The 18,852-nt window shown below is 41.6% G+C and overlaps 1 protein-coding gene across 1 annotated transcript in view; it reads left to right on the forward strand.

Moving 5' to 3' along the window:
- Positions 1-4,523: 4,523 nt before the first annotated feature.
- The window catches only part of LOC121963669 (protein unc-13 homolog C), a 130,472-nt gene continuing 116,143 nt past the window's right edge, over positions 4,524-18,852 (forward strand). Inside the window, exons 1-2 of the mRNA XM_042513969.1 lie at positions 4,524-4,585; positions 11,346-15,609. Coding sequence (XP_042369903.1) covers positions 11,544-15,609 — 4,066 coding nt within the window. The 5' untranslated portion in view covers positions 4,524-4,585; positions 11,346-11,543. The remainder of the gene's footprint in view (positions 4,586-11,345; positions 15,610-18,852) is intronic.

The following is an 18,852-nucleotide window of genomic DNA, read 5'->3' on the forward strand; positions in this document are numbered from 1 at the left end:
ACTTTTCTGTTTTCTGCCTCCAGAGGATCAAGGTCTCGATATTATGATTCTTCTGGGTTAAGATGAAAGCTCCAAGTCTTTTAACTATGACGTGTCTTAAGCATTAAAATCTAATATCTTTAAAAGTCACAGTACACAGTGGCTTGGCATTTAGCATCACCTCTGCAGGTCAGATAACAAAGCAAGTACACATACAAACTAAATGTGCACATATTCACAGGGGTAGCCAGGGGTATGGTTCTTTGGCTTGGTGCTTTACATGGAACAGTGATCTTGGGCAACAGACACCAGACAGACAACCAACAGACAGGGGAAAGTAACCCTGTGGTAGAAAAAAATATTATGTGGGAGCAATTTCATGGGAAGAATCAGAGAAGAAGAAGAGAGCAAGTGAGTTATTAGTTGTTTTATTTAACTGTACTGTTTTGGTCTGTCTTTCTGAGAAACACTTTTCCAATGATGATGAGTTATGATTGCAAACACAAAATCATACCTAGTTTTCAGCCTTGACCTTAAATCAGTACCAATTCCTGCTCTTAGACTTCTCCATGTAATGCCTTGCAAAAACAATGTAATGTTTTTGTCAAAAGCCTTGCTGCTAAGACCATGGCTATTTGGGCGTGTCAATAAAGTGCTATATATAATAGATTGAAGAGGCCAGTAAAAATAATCTCTTCTTTTTCACGGTCAAGATGATTGTTAGAAACACTTATTTTCATCACACTAAGGCATTTTTTTATCCATTTATTCATTTATACAGTAGTTGTCTAGCTTCATTGGCTTATTGTGGTTACACAAGGTGATACAGTTTACTGTCATCAGCATAACAGCAAAGCCATAAAATGGCAAATTAAGTGGCACAGGGCATTCACAGAACAAGATTGGATCCAGAATTGATCCCTGAGGTACACCACTAAGGCAACTAATGAGGAATTGCAATCATTGATGATGTCCTAGAACTTTCTATTAGACAGATATTTAAACCATGCATGTGTGATTCCTGAAAAAAATGCTTTAGATCTTATCCAGAGGGATCAATACTGTCAAATGCAGCACTGTATATGTGGAGAAATGGCATGAAACAGCCACCAGAGTCTATTCACTAAATGTCATGAAAATGTCATTTATGACACAAAGAAAGGTGGTCTCAGTAGAGTTTAAGAGTAGTTAAAATGAAGGTGGTGTACAGGCATTTTCTCTGGGAATTTGGATAGAAATAGGAATAAAGATAGATTTACAGCTTTTAGGGAGTGAGAAATTAATAAATCAATAGAGGTGAAATGGCTGCTCATACTAGTCGGGGATATACTCAGTAACAAGAGAACCCTTCACATGTGGGCTAGTGTCGGTGACTCTTTTCAGAACAGATGGCAATACATTGTCAGATGAAATCATGTGTAAAATAATACCTTAAAGGTCGCTGAAATTAGCTCTTCACAACAGGAAAATCTGTGTTTTCTGAATGCTTGTCACAAAATGCCATAATTTTGGAATAAATGTGAGTGATTTTGTTTCTGAAGAAAAAACAACCTATGGGAGTGATTTTAATGATGAAGAAAAAACTATCTATGGGAGTGATTTTGTTGGTGAACAAATTCACTCTCATGGATTGAGTGATGGTTAAAAGCCTGTTGGCTGCCTGAAAGAGAGTTAATTTTGCTCATTTGCTATCAGCTCACAGAAGTAAGCATGTCAAACATCCTTAACTTAATGGTTGCACAAAGCCAGGAGCTATTTCCGAAATAACAGATGCACCTTGTTTGTTTCACTTGAGCCTGTCTGAATTTGTGTTTCTTCATGGAGAATGATTGACAACTGGAACAGAGCATGTTTTTAACAGCTCATTGGAGTTTTCCGGAAAAGAAGCAATGCTCATTAAATCTGTTAACCAGGGCACCCTGATGTAGAGGTTGTTGTATGGTACTTTTTGCCAAACCATTCATGGGTAGTTTCACTGTGAATGAGAGCAAATGCTCACATTATTTGCTTGTCGTCAGTTGAATCTACACTAAAGGCAAAATATTAATTAGCAGAGACATGGGTGTCTTTAACATGGAATGTGCTTAGTTTGAAATAAAATGAAACACTTAGGGTGATGACAGAGAGAGAGAGAGAACCAGAGAAAGGAGGGGATGATATTTGTTACACAAGCTTGGAGTGGTGAGGACTGGAGAGAGGAGAGGAGGGTGGGGGATGGAGGTGGAGAAGACCTCGGGAGTCTTGGCCAGATCCCTTGGCAGCTCAAGGCACAAACAGAAGCAAAGGGTCTCTGTTTCCAGAAGAGGCAGAAAGAGTAGGAGTGAAATGCACAGGAGAGAAAGGGGGATGGAGAATGGAGCTTAAATAGAAAAATGGAGGAATATGAGAGGGGTCAACCCAACAGTGTAGGATTAGTTATTGTTGTTGTTTGTTTTACAGAAATTGCTTTTTACGCTGAAAGACAAAAAATACGTTTCCGAAACAATTTTAGGCAAGCAGATAGTTCATCTGCATGTACAACCCACATTGTTTTGATACAAACCTGGTAAAAAAAAAAAACAGTGAAGTATCCCTTTAAAATACTACATAGTATTCTCCAGACACAGCTAATTTGCTCATTTGCCCCAGTCTTAGATCACATTAGACTTTAGCTGAACCATGTCAAATGCTAAAATAAATCAGCCTTTGCTCTTTTATCTTTGGTTGAACACAAGTGCGCTGCAGTGATTGGAGGGGATCATTTGGGTCAGACTGGCTCAGAAACAGCTGAGGTTTTCGCCTACAGTTGCATTTATCGCCAGCAGGGGGCGAGCAGCAGCCATACACATCATCATTATCTGCCCCCCCCCACCCCCCCCCCCACCTCCACGCGCTTGCGCACACAACCACACACTTCCACATCCCTGCTTTGCTCCTATGTGAGAGAGAGAGAGTGAGAGAGAGAGGGAGAGAAATGTGATTTCGCTAGAAGGCCAGACAATTAGTGGTTGTTGGAGGAACGCATGACACACATCTCAGCTGAGAGAGGAGAGCGAGACTGACAGAGGGAGGCAGATTCACGCACGCGGGAGGCCAGCTGAGCGATGGAGACGGGGAGAGATGGGTTATATTTGAATGCTTAATCGCCACCAAGGCAGGGGGGGCAGTCGGTGAAATGTTGTGGACCGTCATACTCTACCTACAATAATTTCGTGTCACTGTGTCCGTCTTCATTTGTCCCTGTCAGCTTGAAGCCCAAAGCCTCAATTAGCGAAATGTCACACAAGGACAAATTAAAGAGATGACGTTTTCCATTGCCCTGCCATTTTGGCGCGAGGTTAAGTTGTATTTTGATTCCAAAAAAAAAAAAAAAAAAAGATTGTTCGTCGTAGCTGTGAAATGTAGCCACGTGCTTATCATGATGCTGTTTTAATACACCAGGGCAGGCTACATGGATGACTAATTTGCATCGGGAACGAGCAATCATGTATGACGACATTTCCAGTGAGAGACGTAATTAGATGATGTGTGAGGATACGTGAACCTCAGGCGTGTGTGATGGGAATGGTCTTATGTGCAGACGTGTGTGTGTGTGTGTGTGTGTGTGTGTGTGTGTGTGTGTGTGTGTGTTTGACAACAATATGAAAGTGCACTCCCTCCTCGTGCCCCGCAGGCATGCCCATAAACCCGTGCCTCCGCGCACAAAAAGCAGTGGCGCGCATGCACGAAACGCGCACGATCCCTGTTGAAAAATTAAATAGGCCCACCACTAAACATTGTTCTTGCATGTGTGTCTGTGGTGCTTAAGGTTTCTAATGTTTCCATTGGAATGTGAAGCTTTTGCAGTGGTCTGATCGTATAGTTGTCGCGCACACACGCGTTAACACTATTTCATCCTCACTCTCCCCCTAACCTCCTTTTCCTTTTGCTTCCCTCTCATTCAAGGCATCTCGCGCAAGCGCGCGCGTGTGTGTTTGGGGTATCTGTGTGTTTGTGTGTGTCTCAGCCCGCCTCAGTGAGCACAGAGAGAGAGAGAGAGAGAGAGAGAGAGAGAGAGAGAGAGAGAGAGAGAGAGACAGTGAGAGAGTTTTGTACAGGGGAGGGACAGACATTCTCCAGCCGGGGAGCAGAGCCTCAGTCTGGGCAGCCAGGAGCAGCGCTGTCTGCCTCCCCATCAGCGCCACCACCACCACCACCCGTCTGCAATTTGGACTAGACACCCCGTGCTGTTACACTGTCTACGAGCACGGGTGGTTGACTGTGTGTGGAGAAAATAAAAAAAAATCCAGCGGCATTAAAAGACAGCGTCTTCACTCCCTCATAACGCGACCAGGGGGGGGAGCGCAGCAGAGGAGCGCGCGGGGGGTACCGAAGGTGGCATGGAGGAGAGGTGTGTGTGTGTTTGTGCGCGGAGGCAGAGCTGTGGGATGTGGTGTCTGACGGACGCGGAGAGATGCTGTGAGCTCTGGTATTAGCAGGCAGCTGCGCACCGAGCTCCCCCCTCCCTCCCTCCCCTCCTCAGCTGTTCTCCTCGCACCGACCATTCGCTCAAACCGGGGAATCGGCTCCACACGGCTCGCTGTGCTCACAATCGCTGGCGTCCTGCACGAGGATTTGACACAACCAGGTATGTGCAGCGTTGGACCCCATTTGGGGCGCTGGATGCGTCTTTGCATGGCGGGGAGGGAGGTGGGGGGATCTTGACTGTTTGACTTCATCCTTTATCTTCTTGTTGCTTCCCTCCCCTCCCTCTGTGGCCCTGTCAGTGGATTAATGAAACGTTATTTGAGAGTGATGCGGTTAGATGGCATCATCTGTCGATGTAGCTGGGGTGAAAAACACAAAAAATGAAAGTGTTATTCAATTATTTTGCTGTTTATTCTAACATCCACGTCTGAAACATCATCAGTCGATCCCCCAAATATCCCATTGCTCCCAACCTTTTCCCATGTTGTTATTCATAACGTAAAAACATGAGCGCATGTGAGCAATGCTGTTGTTTCACACTGAGCAAATGCGATGAGACTGCCTCTCGTCATGCCGGGCAAAAGGGAAGGTAATATTTTGATTTATGAGGCGAGACAATCTGTTGTGATGTTGGCTGGTTTCCTAGGGCTGCAGGCAAATATTTCACTGTTGGGAAATACACAGGTTAGGAGAAGGGGAGGCAGAATGTAGCCGAGGCTGGGCGTGAGGGCAATATGATCTGAGGATGCTCACACCCTCACATGCTCATCCCTCCCTCTCCCCCCACTGGTATGTTTCGCTCTTCTTCTCTCGGAGCGGCAAATGCATGCTTAAAAGCAATCACGCACGGATGGAGGCATGCGTGGCGCACATGTGTGTGCACGCACGGCTGCACACACGGGCGCACACAGGCATGCACACACACCCCACATGTACACCAATCCACACACTCGGCCATAATCCATAATCATGTGTTCTGGAGACATGACGTAACACATCTCTCATCTATATGCATCTAAAGGTTTGCAGCCAAATAGCCCTCGGTGTCACAACAGAATGATGCGAGAGGACGAGCAGCACATCGCAGCATGTAGTATAATTGCTCGCAGCATAATCACCTCAAATTGGCAAACTTGCATCAGGAGAGAAGAGCAGATTGTACTATTGTGAGAAATGGGTTAGCATGCCTCCAACTGACACTCATTTTCATTAAAGGAGATTGGCGGAGAGTGTGTGACTGTGAGAAATGGAGTGTTTTAGAGTGCACTACTGATGAGATGCATTAAGAGAAAGCGGGGGAAATAGGTCCCTGGACATTAATGCAAGGCCTGGGGTAGCAGCGCCTCAGTGCAAAGAGAGTGGGTGTGGCTGAGGTGCTCCCCCTTTCTCTGGAGGTTTCTCTAGTCTGACTCATAAATGGGAGGGGCTCTACCTCAGGACTACAGGAATTCCCAGATTTTGTTTTGTCACAGTCACTGGCAACGATCTTTCCCAGACACTCTTAGAGGATCAGTCAAAGCTAGTTATTTTACAGCGTGCTAGATGTGTTTAGTTAATTACTAAGGCACCAGGGCAATTGGAGGTTCAGCGCCTTGCTCAAAGGCACATATAGCCTAGCCCCTGAGTTGTATAGGGTGAAACAAGAAGATTGTAAGGATAACAAAAAACTCACACATTCATATGCATTTAACCCTTTGAGACCTGTGTAAATTGGCTTGAATTCATTCATAAACATTTAAAGAAAGCAATGAGTAACTTTGGGTGATGTTTTAAAAAATATTTTACTGGACATTTTTTCCCTTGCTTTTTTAAAAATTATTTCATAAATCCTTAAAATCTCGCAATTTGTGGGACATTTTTACCAAGTTCTTAATTGCCTCATTATTCATTTAAAAAAATAATAAATCAAACCAATTTTAGAGTTTAAAGGTTTAAATACTTGTCAAACGCATCTGAATGCAGCACAAGAAAAATTATGTCCATCGAGGTTTAAAGGGTTAAAAGCCCTATGGATCATGTAACACGCTTGAACGCATCATATGATGTAATAAATTCAATAATAGCTACCTATTGTCGGGACTATATGTTCCACAGATGGTCTTATTATATGGTGGGCAGTGGCTGTGTGTGTGTGAACACATGCTACTTACATAAATTAAATGTTTATGACTCATCCTATTACAGTAACCCAAAGCTCTTGTCCACATATCTTTACTTAGGTGCTAGAAATTGAGGTCTATCACACTGAATCTGCTTATATGACACAACAAAGCGATGGTGAACAATAGCAGAGATACTATATGTCTAGATAACCCAACATGTAATCCCATTCTCGCATGTGGTTGTCATGATGGCTCGGAATAAATGGTGCGGTTTCATTTGTAGCCCATTTGCCGCTGAGTCTGCTCACAGAGCTGTGTCTTTGCAGGTCCCGTGGTCAAATTGATAACACACACGAGCGGGATAATGTGATCTAGTTTTCTGTCATCCCTTTTCTCCTAATTCTTGCATCATTACGCTCTAATGGGACGATATAGGCGATACCTCGTGGGTATTATCAAGTCATTTGCGTATCAAGTCTAGCTCTGGAGGAGGGTGAATGCTTCATTTGTCAAACCTTAACATGCAGATGTCAGGACGCTGGCTCTGTACAGAGAAAGGCAGCTCCCTAATTGGTAATCAACACTCATTAAACACTAGTACTCTTTTATTGTGATTTGTCCTGACAGAGTGCAGCCACAGTGCAGCCACAGTGCTTTATGTAAGAGATGTTCCAGTCACTGCTACAGTAAACAGCGACATATCCCAGATGTTGTCAGCCATGATTGCGGCTGTAGCTCACTTTAGTACATTATAAAAAATGCATCACATACACATTAAGTTAATCAGTCAAAATTAACCAGCAGTCATTATTAGGCATATTTTGCGTGGGGTGTTTTATGATAATGTTCTATAATGGTTGAGTCATTCAACCAGATGCAGCTTTGAAAAAAAAAATAAAAAAACAATGTGTTGATTAAATATAACTTCTAAAATGGGCATGCACGTTGCGTAATATGGAACAAAAGACTAGTAATGTTATACACAACATATTTCTTAATGTAAAGGTGATCAAAACCATAAATAGTAAATAGAACGGGACTTTTGACTCAATGGTGTCTGTACTCTACACAGCTACCCAATGTCAGCATCTAGACTGTGAAGCTGTGGCCAAAAGGACACAAATCTTCAATTTACCACAACTGGAAATTTTAAGAAAAAAATTAAAGCAAAACAATTACTCTAAACTTGACAACTAAACCATGTACAATTCAAAATGTTTGTGCTGACCAGATAACATCAACAACTATAACAAGGATACACAAATTTTATAATGTGTAATAATATACTTAGCCTTGGTCTCTATTTTTTTTGTTTAAAAACAAACTAATAAACCATCAACCAAAAACTATAAGCCCAGCAGAAAGCGAAGTTTTCCCATGTCAAAGGTCTAGTGTGTAGGCATCTAGCAATGAGGTTTCAGATTGCAATAAACTGAAACTTCTTCTGTGTGCCAAGTGTGTAGAGAACTATGGTGACTGATGCAATAATGTCAATGGCCCTATCTAGAGCCAGGGCTTGATTTGTCCTTTCTGGGTTACTGTAGAACAACATTGCTGACTCTCTGGAAAAAGGAACCAGCTCATTCTGAGGTAACAAAAAACCCTTATTCTTAGTTTTAGGTGACTATGCAGTAATGAAAACATGGCTTTTAATATCATATTTATGCCAAAATATCCCCATAATCCTTCACATTGGACCTTTAAGGGGCAAGCCTGTGGCATGCGCTACTTAATATTGGGTTAATATTTTTATTTTGTTAAAATGTTTTTTTGTTCTTCAACCACATTGTGCCATGAATTGGAAACTCTTTTTCTCAGGATAACAGATAATTTGGTTATATTTGATTATTGTTGGAAGCCATATCTGGTCAGCATCCAGCATTCTGCCTCACACTGACAACCACAGAGGGAGATGTCTTCAGCTGTGCATTAGCAGCACATTCTGCAACTTAAAGAGACTCTGCCTGTGCTCACCCAGAGACAACATCCACCTGCTATGCGTGTTTTACCTCCGAGGACAACAAAAGTTGGTTTGATTATGGAGAAAGTCTGGGAAAAACCCAGCATTGCAGACCTGACAGCCCAGCGAGAGGTGCCTCCTCTCAGTCCTGACGAACAAACCCACTATCTGCTTCAGAGTCATGACCTGAACCACTGTCATTCAAAGGCCAATGCAAAGATCTCAGCTCCATATAAAACTGAGAGAGGCAGTAGAGATTGCTTCCAAAGTAGCATTATCTGCTCCCTTTTACAAAAAAGACTGGCTTTTGTTATCATCATCCACCACATTTCTCCAGTTGTTTTTCTAACCAACAGATTTTTTTCTATAATCTGATACTGATGTTACCCAAACTCCTTTGTAATCCATATGTTTCTTTCATTTTTATCCACTATATTTCCACTCAGAATTTCTGTCCTCTTTTTTCTTATGCCCACATTATATTCTGCTCATTATATTGTGTTACTCAAGTGAGGAATAAACATATTCATTTATTATATAGTCACTTTTGGAATTTCTTTCTACACGCTATAATCTGTGATAAACCACTAAGCGGGAAAAGCACTCACTAATTTCAGATTGACTGATCATAAGTAAAATCTTTTTTTCCAATTAAGGTGTCTCTCTCAACTGTAGAATATAAAGTTCCTCGTTTTACGTCATCCTGCTTTATGACCCAACGCTCAAGTGAATCAGTGAAGCAGTTAGCACTTTTCTATACCTTTCGTGATTAGAGCTTTGCTCAGATTAAAAAATGGGAATTCAGTAATGTTACCAAAAATCTAGGTAGTAATAAGCACAGCAACTGTGTACATTTTCCCATCATGATACTTAAAACAAAACTAACAAGAGTCAGGGAGATGTCAATCAAGTGTAGTCTGCACATGCCCACACAGTCTTGAGAAAAGGTCTAATCAGGCAACATGAGTGGAAACACCTGTGTGGGTGTGTAGTGGCTTTAAATATTCAACTGAATTGCGAGTGTGAGAATTCCTTGAGGAATTCCGGGATACCCTACCATACAATTTACAAAACAACTCATATAACATAGAAATGGGTCATTCACCTATCCTGTTGGTCTAAGTGAATGAGCCATCACTCTCTTACCCTAACAACTACAGGTGCCCTTGAGCAAGGCACTTAACCCTCAGCTGCTCACTGATTAACACAAGTTGACTGCTTGTGTTGTGGGGCTTCTCAGTTTTTTGCATGCAGACAAAAGTTTGAAATGTCGTGGTCGTAGTTGAGGCAATGTCAGGTCATGTTTAAACAATTTCTAAAGTGATTTATTTATGGTGGGGACAGTTTTGGGTCATGACCCATCAACTGCAAAAGGCTGCTCTTGGCTTAATGGCAGTTTACGAGCTGAGTCATGAACCTCCTCATACCATAAAGTATTGTAGTGCTTCTTTACCTCGTTCTGTTGTCATTCAAAAACTACGGGTGGTCAACAAAAAACTAAAAGCACATTATGATTTGGGACAAAACTGGACTTGAGTGCAAAACAATGACTTGGTACCACCTCTGGCAGTTAGTTATATTACGATTGGAACTATTGCACACGACCTTTCCGTATTACCAAAAAAGAAAATGTGTTTTCCTCGCACAGACATTACTGCTGAGGCCTGCCTCAAACCTTATCACTTGAACTTAACAAATAGTCAAGGCCCTTGATTCATTCTATCATACATGAATCTGGCAGAAACACATCAGTGCTGGCAACCTTGCCTTAAGCTCTATTTGCTAATGCCTGGTCCTACTTCAGAGTCCAGCATTAAAAGCTAAATGTGATACTGTGTTTCACAGCTCATTTGAAGTGAGCATGTCTCTGTAGACTGTAGACACATCAAGCTCTATACCCCAGAAATAATGCGGAGCAGCTGTCAGATTCTCTGCACAGCAAGCATCCTTCTTTCGACTCAGTTGGCCAGTTCCACTCCATAGTAAACATACACCTCGTAGAGCAACTGCTAGCTGTTGAAGGCTTGACACTATAAAGCGTGATTCTAAAAGTCTATGGCTTCTCTTCTACAAGACTAAGATCCTCTTTGTAACTCTATAGTCTGCTGCACATATACACTATGACACCTGAATGGTTCAGGTGCTGAACCAGTCCAATTAAGCTAATTGCTGCATTTAATGTATGACAGCATAGGTCATTAACTTGGACATTTCAATTAGTGAAAGCATCCACATCATTAAAATCAATATATGGAAAAAGCCAACAAACTGATTTTGTCTTGTGTTTGAATATGATTTTAGAATATTGATGTTGAAAATGAAAACAAGAGAAAAGTCAACATATAGCAAAGTATATTAAGACCAAATCCAGGTTCTTTAGCATTTTTTCATTAATGGTGGACACACTCTGACAAGAGCATTGTAGCAATAATAATAATTGGCTCACCTCCTGTAAAAGCTGGATCCATCAGTGTAGCCAGTGACTGTTGACCTTGACTGACATGTATATGCAGTCACACACCCCCCACCAACGCCACCATCACCACCATAATCCCCACCCCACCACCATCATAAAAGTAAATAATAAAACTGGAAAAGAACTGTGTGAATATTTAAATTATTCAAATGAGTGGTTGGTTTACTCTGCATCCAAATCATCAGTTTCTTTGTATAAATGTATTTGTATGTTTTCAATCAATCAGATACTTTATAAAATTATGCATGTTAAATAGATTTAATAGATTGTCTACTGTCTTGGTAATTGCAAAGTATTAACTCAGTGTAGGTTTTTCCTGCTGGTGCGTAAATGTGATTTGGGAATCTGTACTTATGTTTTTTTTTTTTTTTTTGTCTTTCAGAGAAATGCTTCTTTTCGGGAGGAAAGCCACTGGATTTAAAAGTATTCGTGAGTCTCCACATGGACTGTGGTTTTAGTGATTGTGAGCTGGGATCCCACTGTCAAGCACCGGTTGATTGTGCTTGGCACACCACTGCTGTATTCTCAGCCAACTTCCCCTTTCACTAGATGATAAAAACAGTCCACAGGATTGCCATCCATGGTTTCTGTCCTAATATATACTATATCATCCTACATTAAAAAGATTTGCAAAGGAATGTTTACAAAGAAATTGGCAAACCCAATCAAGAAGAAAGAGAGAAGCGAAAATAAAGAGCCCAAATTGACCACTGATTTGCAAGCACACAATCTAACTATCTCTACCACACTGAAGACTACGGTTAAAAAGATTTCCAAATGCTCTTCGGCACGTAACATATCGCTTGAAGAAGACGACGGAAAGAACGACTGCTCATCCTTGTCACCCACTTTTAGTTATCGTGTAGCTATAGCAAATGGACTCCCGAAAAACTCTCTTTTTTTGAATAATAATGAAAGTATCTTTCCTGAGGTTCTTTCAATTGATAGTAGTTACTCTGACTCCTTAAGTGAGACAAAACTTGTCAGGAGACTGGATGAGCATAAATCACACACTATGCCAGTAAGACGAAACAGAAAGAGCCTCATTAGTTTGGCTCCCTCTGATGGCAGCTCTGAGGGTGAACGAGTGGAACGCTCCAGTCTACACACACTCAGACTGGGTGCTCTACGCAAGTTAAGAAAATGGAAAAAGAGTCAGGAATGTGTCTCCTCAGACTCCGAGGTGAGCAATTGGAGGAAAACCTTGGGCATCCGGAGCAAGTCCTTGGATCGCGCTGGACGGCAGCAAAAAAGCTCGACCCTGGAGCCTGGCTCCTCCTCCACGGGTTGCATCAGTCAAACCCAGGATGTCATGGAGATGATCTTTAAGGAGCTTCAGGGGATCAGCCAGATAGAGACAGAACTGTCTGAGCTACGTGGTCATGTAAATGCCCTAAAAAGCTCCATTGATGAGATCTCCAGCAGTGTGGAAGTAGTTCAGAGTGAGATTGAGCAGCTTCGCTCAGGATTTGTCCAATCTAGAAGGGAAACACGTGATATTCATGACTACATTAAACAAATTAGCCACCAGGCCAATAATTCAACCTTGCGGTTCCTAAATGTTCCAGAAGAAAGGCCAGAGAAAACAGAGAGTCTAATATATAAAATACTGAAAGACAAAATGGGTTTCGTTGATGCCCTTAAAACAATTAAAATTGAGCTTGCTCATAGGTTAGGGCAACAAAGAGAATGTTCTAATGCAAAACCCCGCCCTATTATTGTTATTTTTGCAACAACCCAAGACAGGGATATAGTCTTGAAAAAGTGCTATAAACTTAAAGGAACAGGCATTACAGTCTCTACTGATAGCTTAACTCATGATGGAAAGGAGAGAAAAGACAAAACAATGTCTTCCTCACAAACCTATGAAAGCATGGATATAAAGGTCTCAGGAAAGGATAAAGTGGTTGAGAGCGATGACTGGGACTCTATGGATAGTGATAAGGAATTAGATGAATTGAGCAGGAATAAATATGCAATGGTGATTTCAAAGCCTGTTCACAAGAGCAAATCAGAGAAGAGGCGATCCCATGACCATAGCCGGTCAGGAGAGGAAGCAGGCTACTCAGGCACAGTTCACTATGCTGATGACTCTTATTATGACCCAGACAAGCATGCAAAGGCTTACTACTCTGATCTGACCCCTGGTTGGCTTTCCCAGAGTGACTATTCCACCCCTAAACTCAGCCGCTCTGAGTCTGACTGCTCAAAACTTTGCCAGTCATACTCAGAAGACTTTTCAGAGAGCCAGTACTTTACACGGGCTAATGGCTGCTCCCTGCTGTCCTCCTCAGATCAGGAACTGTGGCAGAGAAAACAAGAAGACATGGCCTCTTCCTGGTATGCTAGCGACAGTCACCCACTCGGCCATGAGGGTCACACATATGAACACAATGAGGTTGAAACTACAGAAACCGTTGACAGTGGGGTAAGCAATGGACTTGTCTGCATGTCTGGGGACAGAAGTCACTACAGTGGCTCCCAGCTCTCTCTGCAAGGTGATCTATCACCCTGGAAAGACTGGCATCATCTGGAGCAGGGTGCTGACTCTGGCTTGGAAGCCTCCATAGAGGTTAGCAGTCCATTTGACCCATCAACCATCCCTGGGTTTCCAGAAAACATTACAAAATGTCAGGAGGTTGACTTACAATTTGAGGGAGAAGAGGAATTCATGATGCTTGACAGAGAATCTTCCCTACCCCCTATAACCACCCACATTATTGCTCCCATCACAGAGCGTGACTCTGCCATCAAGACATCTGTCCGGCAACCTAAGGAGGGAAATAAGATAATCACAAAAGAAAGCACGAAAATATCATCTAAAGATACCCCTAAAGCTGCTTCTAAAGTCACACCTAAACAAACTAAATTGGCTTCGAAAGAGGAAACTACCAAAATATTGCCAAAAGAAAGCTCAAGGGTATCTGCTAAGGTATCATCTAAAGTGACCTCTAAAGCAGCTCCTAAAGAGTCAGCAAAAGAGATTCAGAAATCAGCAGCTAAAGAACCTTCTCAAGCCCCCCCAAAAGACAGTCCTAAAATCACATCTAAAGATGCCACAAAGCCCACCGTTAAAGATGTATCTAAAGTGACATCTAAGGTAACTCCTAGTGAGGCTGCTAAAGTCACTCCTAAAGTGACCCCAAAAGATAGCCCGGTAATGACTCCGAAAGAAAGTCCAAAAGAGTCACCCAAAGAGAGCCCAAAAATAACCCCAGTTGAGAGCCCTGTTTTAACCCCTAAAGAGTCCCCCAAGGAGTCTCCTAAAGTCATTGCTAAGGATCTTCCACATGTTGCTTCTAAAGAAGGTCCGAAAGTTGTTACTAAAGAGGTTACCAGAGAAGCTGCAAAGCTACCCCCAAAAGAGGTCCCGAAAGAGATGGCTAAAGTATCATCTAAGGAGACTGTTAAAGCACCCACTAAAGAAGTTTCTACGATTCCACCTAAAGAAGTTTCTAAGATTCCACCTAAAGAGGCCCCGAAGGTGGCACCTAAAGAGACTCCTAAGGTGCCCCTCAAAGAGACCCCTAAAGCTGCCCCAACAGAAACCCCTAAAGTAGCACCCAAAGTAGCCTCTAAAGATGCTCCTAAGGAAACCCCCAAAGTAGTTCCTAAAGATAAATTCCCTGAACTTGATGTCAATCATAGCTTTCACCAGACCCAGAATAAGTCTCAAACTATGTACCGCAGTCAGAGTGAGATTCGAACAGAGAAGGTTGAGGAGGTTCCCAAATCTTGGAGTAGTAGACTCAGCATAGATCTTAGTGAGAAGTCCTTTGGTTTTGGCTTTGGCTCTACCCTGCAGAGGGCTAAGTCAGCTCTGGAGGTTGTTTGGAAGTCTGGGTCGCAGACACCTACCCCTGCTCCTCCTGAGGAGCCCACCAACTCATCATTTATGGGGCGTTTCCGCACCCTGTCCACCTCTGGTGCAAACAACTCTAGTACTACAGTAGACTCAGATGCCTACACGGAGCCTGTCTTCAATAAGGCAGAGGAAGATAAAGTGGCTGCAGAGGCAGAAGCTGGAGAACAACCAGTGGACAGTGAGACCCACTATGTTGAAGTGATGGAGCAGGTACTAGCTAACTTGGAGAACAGAACTAATGCTAATGAGACAGAGGAGGCAGATGAGCCTGCACAGGAGTGTGAGACTTCTCAGGACTATGATGCATCTGATGACTTTGACGCCTCTCAAGACAATGATGCCTGTCAGGATTATGAGGCCTCTCAAGATTTTGAAGCCACAGAGGACATTGAGGCCAGTAAAGAGGCATGTGTTCTGGAGTATGATTGCAGTTTGGATGAAGAGTACAGTGAAGAATATGAAACCCAACTCACCGAGGACACTGCTGACTACGACGCCATGGTGGAGTACGTAGACGTAGAAGAACCGGATGACAATGATGTGACAGAGGAGATGGAAGAGGGTGATGAGGAGTTAGAGGAGGTAGAGGAGATAATAGAGGAGGCTGCTGAGGTGTCTGAAAAAGTGGAGCAACAGCAGGAGGATGAAAACAAAAATGTTCCAGAGGAGAAGCCCACAGAAGCCCCACCCAAGAAACGTGTTCGACCCACATTCAAGGAGGCAGCACTGAGGGCTTACAGGAAGCAGATGGCTGAACTGGAGCAGCAGATCCTGGCAGGGGGTATGACTCTTCACTCCTTTTTGTTAATCACATTGTTACTTTGATATTGTATTGTTTTTACAATGTCAAGACATTACTACAACTCTAACAGTAACAGGGAATACCCAGCAAACATTGAGACATTGAATGACCATTGTTTGACTGTCCAATCAAGGCATCCCATTAAGGTTTAAAAATAATTCCAACATGAAAGTTGGGCAGACATCTGAATGATACCTGGCTGTCAGCTGGGCATCCTAGTAACATGGAAATATGACATTAAAACAACAAACTTGACCACCTATTATGCAAAAATGTAACAATTGTGCTTCAACAGCTTTATATCTCTTAAAAACTGAAAATAAAAAGTAAATAATGTTAAAAATAGTAAGTCAATGTTGACTCACACGAAACTCAAACTCTAGCCTCTTGGGGTGAAAGCCCATTCCCGTTCATTCACCATGACTTCCACTCTACATTAACTTTCTGTCTTTTCATACTATGTCACCTGACTTTAATTAAAAGACAAAAAAGGTACTCACAATTGCTTTTTATTCATAACAATAACATAATCAATATTTACTGGTTGAGTCTGACTGGACTCTTATTTGATATGGAAACAATATCCCCATCTGGCTGTCCACTTTGTAACCATGTTGCAGTTTTAAGTGTCCAACCGTGACCATTTTTAGCCACGTACACAACATCACTGTCCAACCAATATTTGCTGGGTAGTTGTCAAAATCAAGCACATGGGGTGTGAAGAACTGTATCAGTCATTTTGTAACAGTGCTTATACAAATGGTGAATGCTTAAAAAATGGCAAACAGCCTAGCTGCAACTATTTTAAAAACTTGTGGTTTGGTAAGTGCATTTAAGTTTGTTCTCTCAGATTGGTTAGAATAGACAAACAACTAACAAACATGGGCATTTTGGGAAAGGGAAACATGAATTTACAGTGTCTTGTATTGCACTGAGAAGATACGGCAGCAAGTCTCTGATGTCAGAGCATCTGTGAATAGTTTCATGCTTCTTTTCATTGAATTCATACCACACAGGAATGAATACTACCCAAAGACTGCCTATGAAAAGTAAAATTAAATACATGAAGTTAGACTATGATTATGGAAGACTGTGGGAAGAAAAGTATACATTATTTGTAGTTAATGAGTTAAAACAGACAAAAACATTGGTGTACTAGGTTACCCTTAGCATTTAATGGGTCCTTTGTGTTGTTAGTTGAAGTCTGAATGATAGTGAATAACTTTAATTTATGTAGTTGCAACAGGCCCAGGACTTGAAACTTGTTGGTTTTATATTGTTGCATTTGTTGGAATCTTAGGCTTTGATCAATGATGTCTCCTTGAATTATTTGTTTTGAGTGGAAAAACTGAAGAGGAGAATCCCTCTGAAGGTTGATGGAAGTGCTACTGGTGGCATTGACTTTGTATTTGTATTCTCATGGCACAGTACAAGATTTTTCTGCAGCGGACGGCAGCTCAAGGAATGAGTCTGTCAAACATGCGTTCAGGTTTATCATTTATCATCAAAATTTTATAGACCTTAAAAGCTATACCAGGGCTGGCCTCCAAAACTTCCATCAGTTCTTAACTTTGAATAAAAACATGACTAAAGTCTGTTAATGGGTGTCATAGCATTAGCAGCAAGTGTGAAGCAAGCAAGCAGCAAGGCTTTTGACTTACCACTGAGAATGTTCAGTATGTCACTGATGTCTGCACTGATGTTTGCACTGTGGTGTTTTACATAAGAGGTATTTTGTTTTTTATATGCTGCATAATTTTATGCCAATGCTCCTATTTGTCTTTTTGTCTCATACTCTTGCCTCGGCACGGTAGTAACCTTGGATCAAGATGCTGAATAGCTGATGGGTCAAGAAATACGTAAAAAAGATGTGATTTAAAGTAAATTTTTGTATGTAAATGGTTAAGACTGTTTCATTGAAGGAATAGTAGTCTTTAAACTGGATTGAAAAAAGAGACCAGGGAATTTCCACTCTTACTTAAAATGAAAAAGCTCTTGACCTACATATGTAGTTGCAACTGTGGTACTCATGGTGAGCTAGCTACTGTAGTTCAGGGAATACAGGCTACACCTGAAGGCTGTGTGACAGATGTGTGCACAAACCTTTTCAGTGGCGACACTCACCAAACATCCTGCAGAAAATGTTATTCAGTGAAACTATTAAACTAGGAGAGCTTCCTTCTTTGTCTTATGGTTATGACCACCCAAGACCAGTAAATTGCCACTTCTGAGGTATTAGGATGGAATATAGAAAAGAGAATACTCTCAATGTGAACACAGAGAAAATATAGAAGGGACTGGTGGCATCACTGGTGCCATGTTGTGCCATGACATGGATTTAGCAATGCCATCATTACTGTGATATACAAATATTTTGGTTTTAAAACAACGCAAGGGAGATTTACTTCCCATAACACCTGATAAAATGTGGCACATGTGTGCGCTGTGTTACTCTCAAGGTGTCCGTCTTCAAAGGTGAAGGTCAAGGTGTGCAGGTCAAGGTGTGCATACAAATGTAGAAATGCATTGTCTCAATGGCTGCTGCTGTAGGTCGCCATTATGTTTTTGCACATTGATTATTTTGGAGCGATCCAAATACAATGTGTATTGAGAGCTGTGGATTTTCCTGTACAAAAGTAACTGCAGCTCACTTAATTTTGGAGCAATTTAATGAAGCTTGGGTTTAATTGTAAACATAAGAAATTGAACATAAAACTGGTTACTTACTGGAATTAAATTCAGTAACTGTGGGCAGATTTGATCAACTTTATGCTGATACATTCACCTCCTGAGTAGCCACAACTTGTAGTGTTAATTATTGAGAATTTCTGCTTTTCTTAGATTCTCCAAAAATGTAAGCAGCATCAACAATACAGTTCACTCACAACTCAAAAAAACAGCAGATGTAACTACTAACTCTTTGAATTAATTACATTACATTTACTAATAAACCTACATTATGGGACAGCCAACTCCTCACAAAACACATGTGGGCCTGTATCCTACTTTTATTCCTATTTGGAGCCAATATATCTTTTTTTCTTCTTAATTAATATTATATTCCCCTTGATTGCTAATAGAGTGAAAAGGAGTCATGTATGAGTGGAGTATCCTTTTTTTTATTTTCAAAGTACCATGATATAACCACAAAAAAGAAAATAAAAAAAAATCATTGCCTACTCCTAGAATATAGGCAGAAGGGATGCAACAATCATTTTTGTT

This window comes from Plectropomus leopardus, chromosome 1 (genome assembly GCF_008729295.1).
Source record: "Plectropomus leopardus isolate mb chromosome 1, YSFRI_Pleo_2.0, whole genome shotgun sequence".
In the NCBI taxonomy this organism is placed as follows: Eukaryota; Metazoa; Chordata; class Actinopteri; order Perciformes; family Serranidae; genus Plectropomus; species Plectropomus leopardus.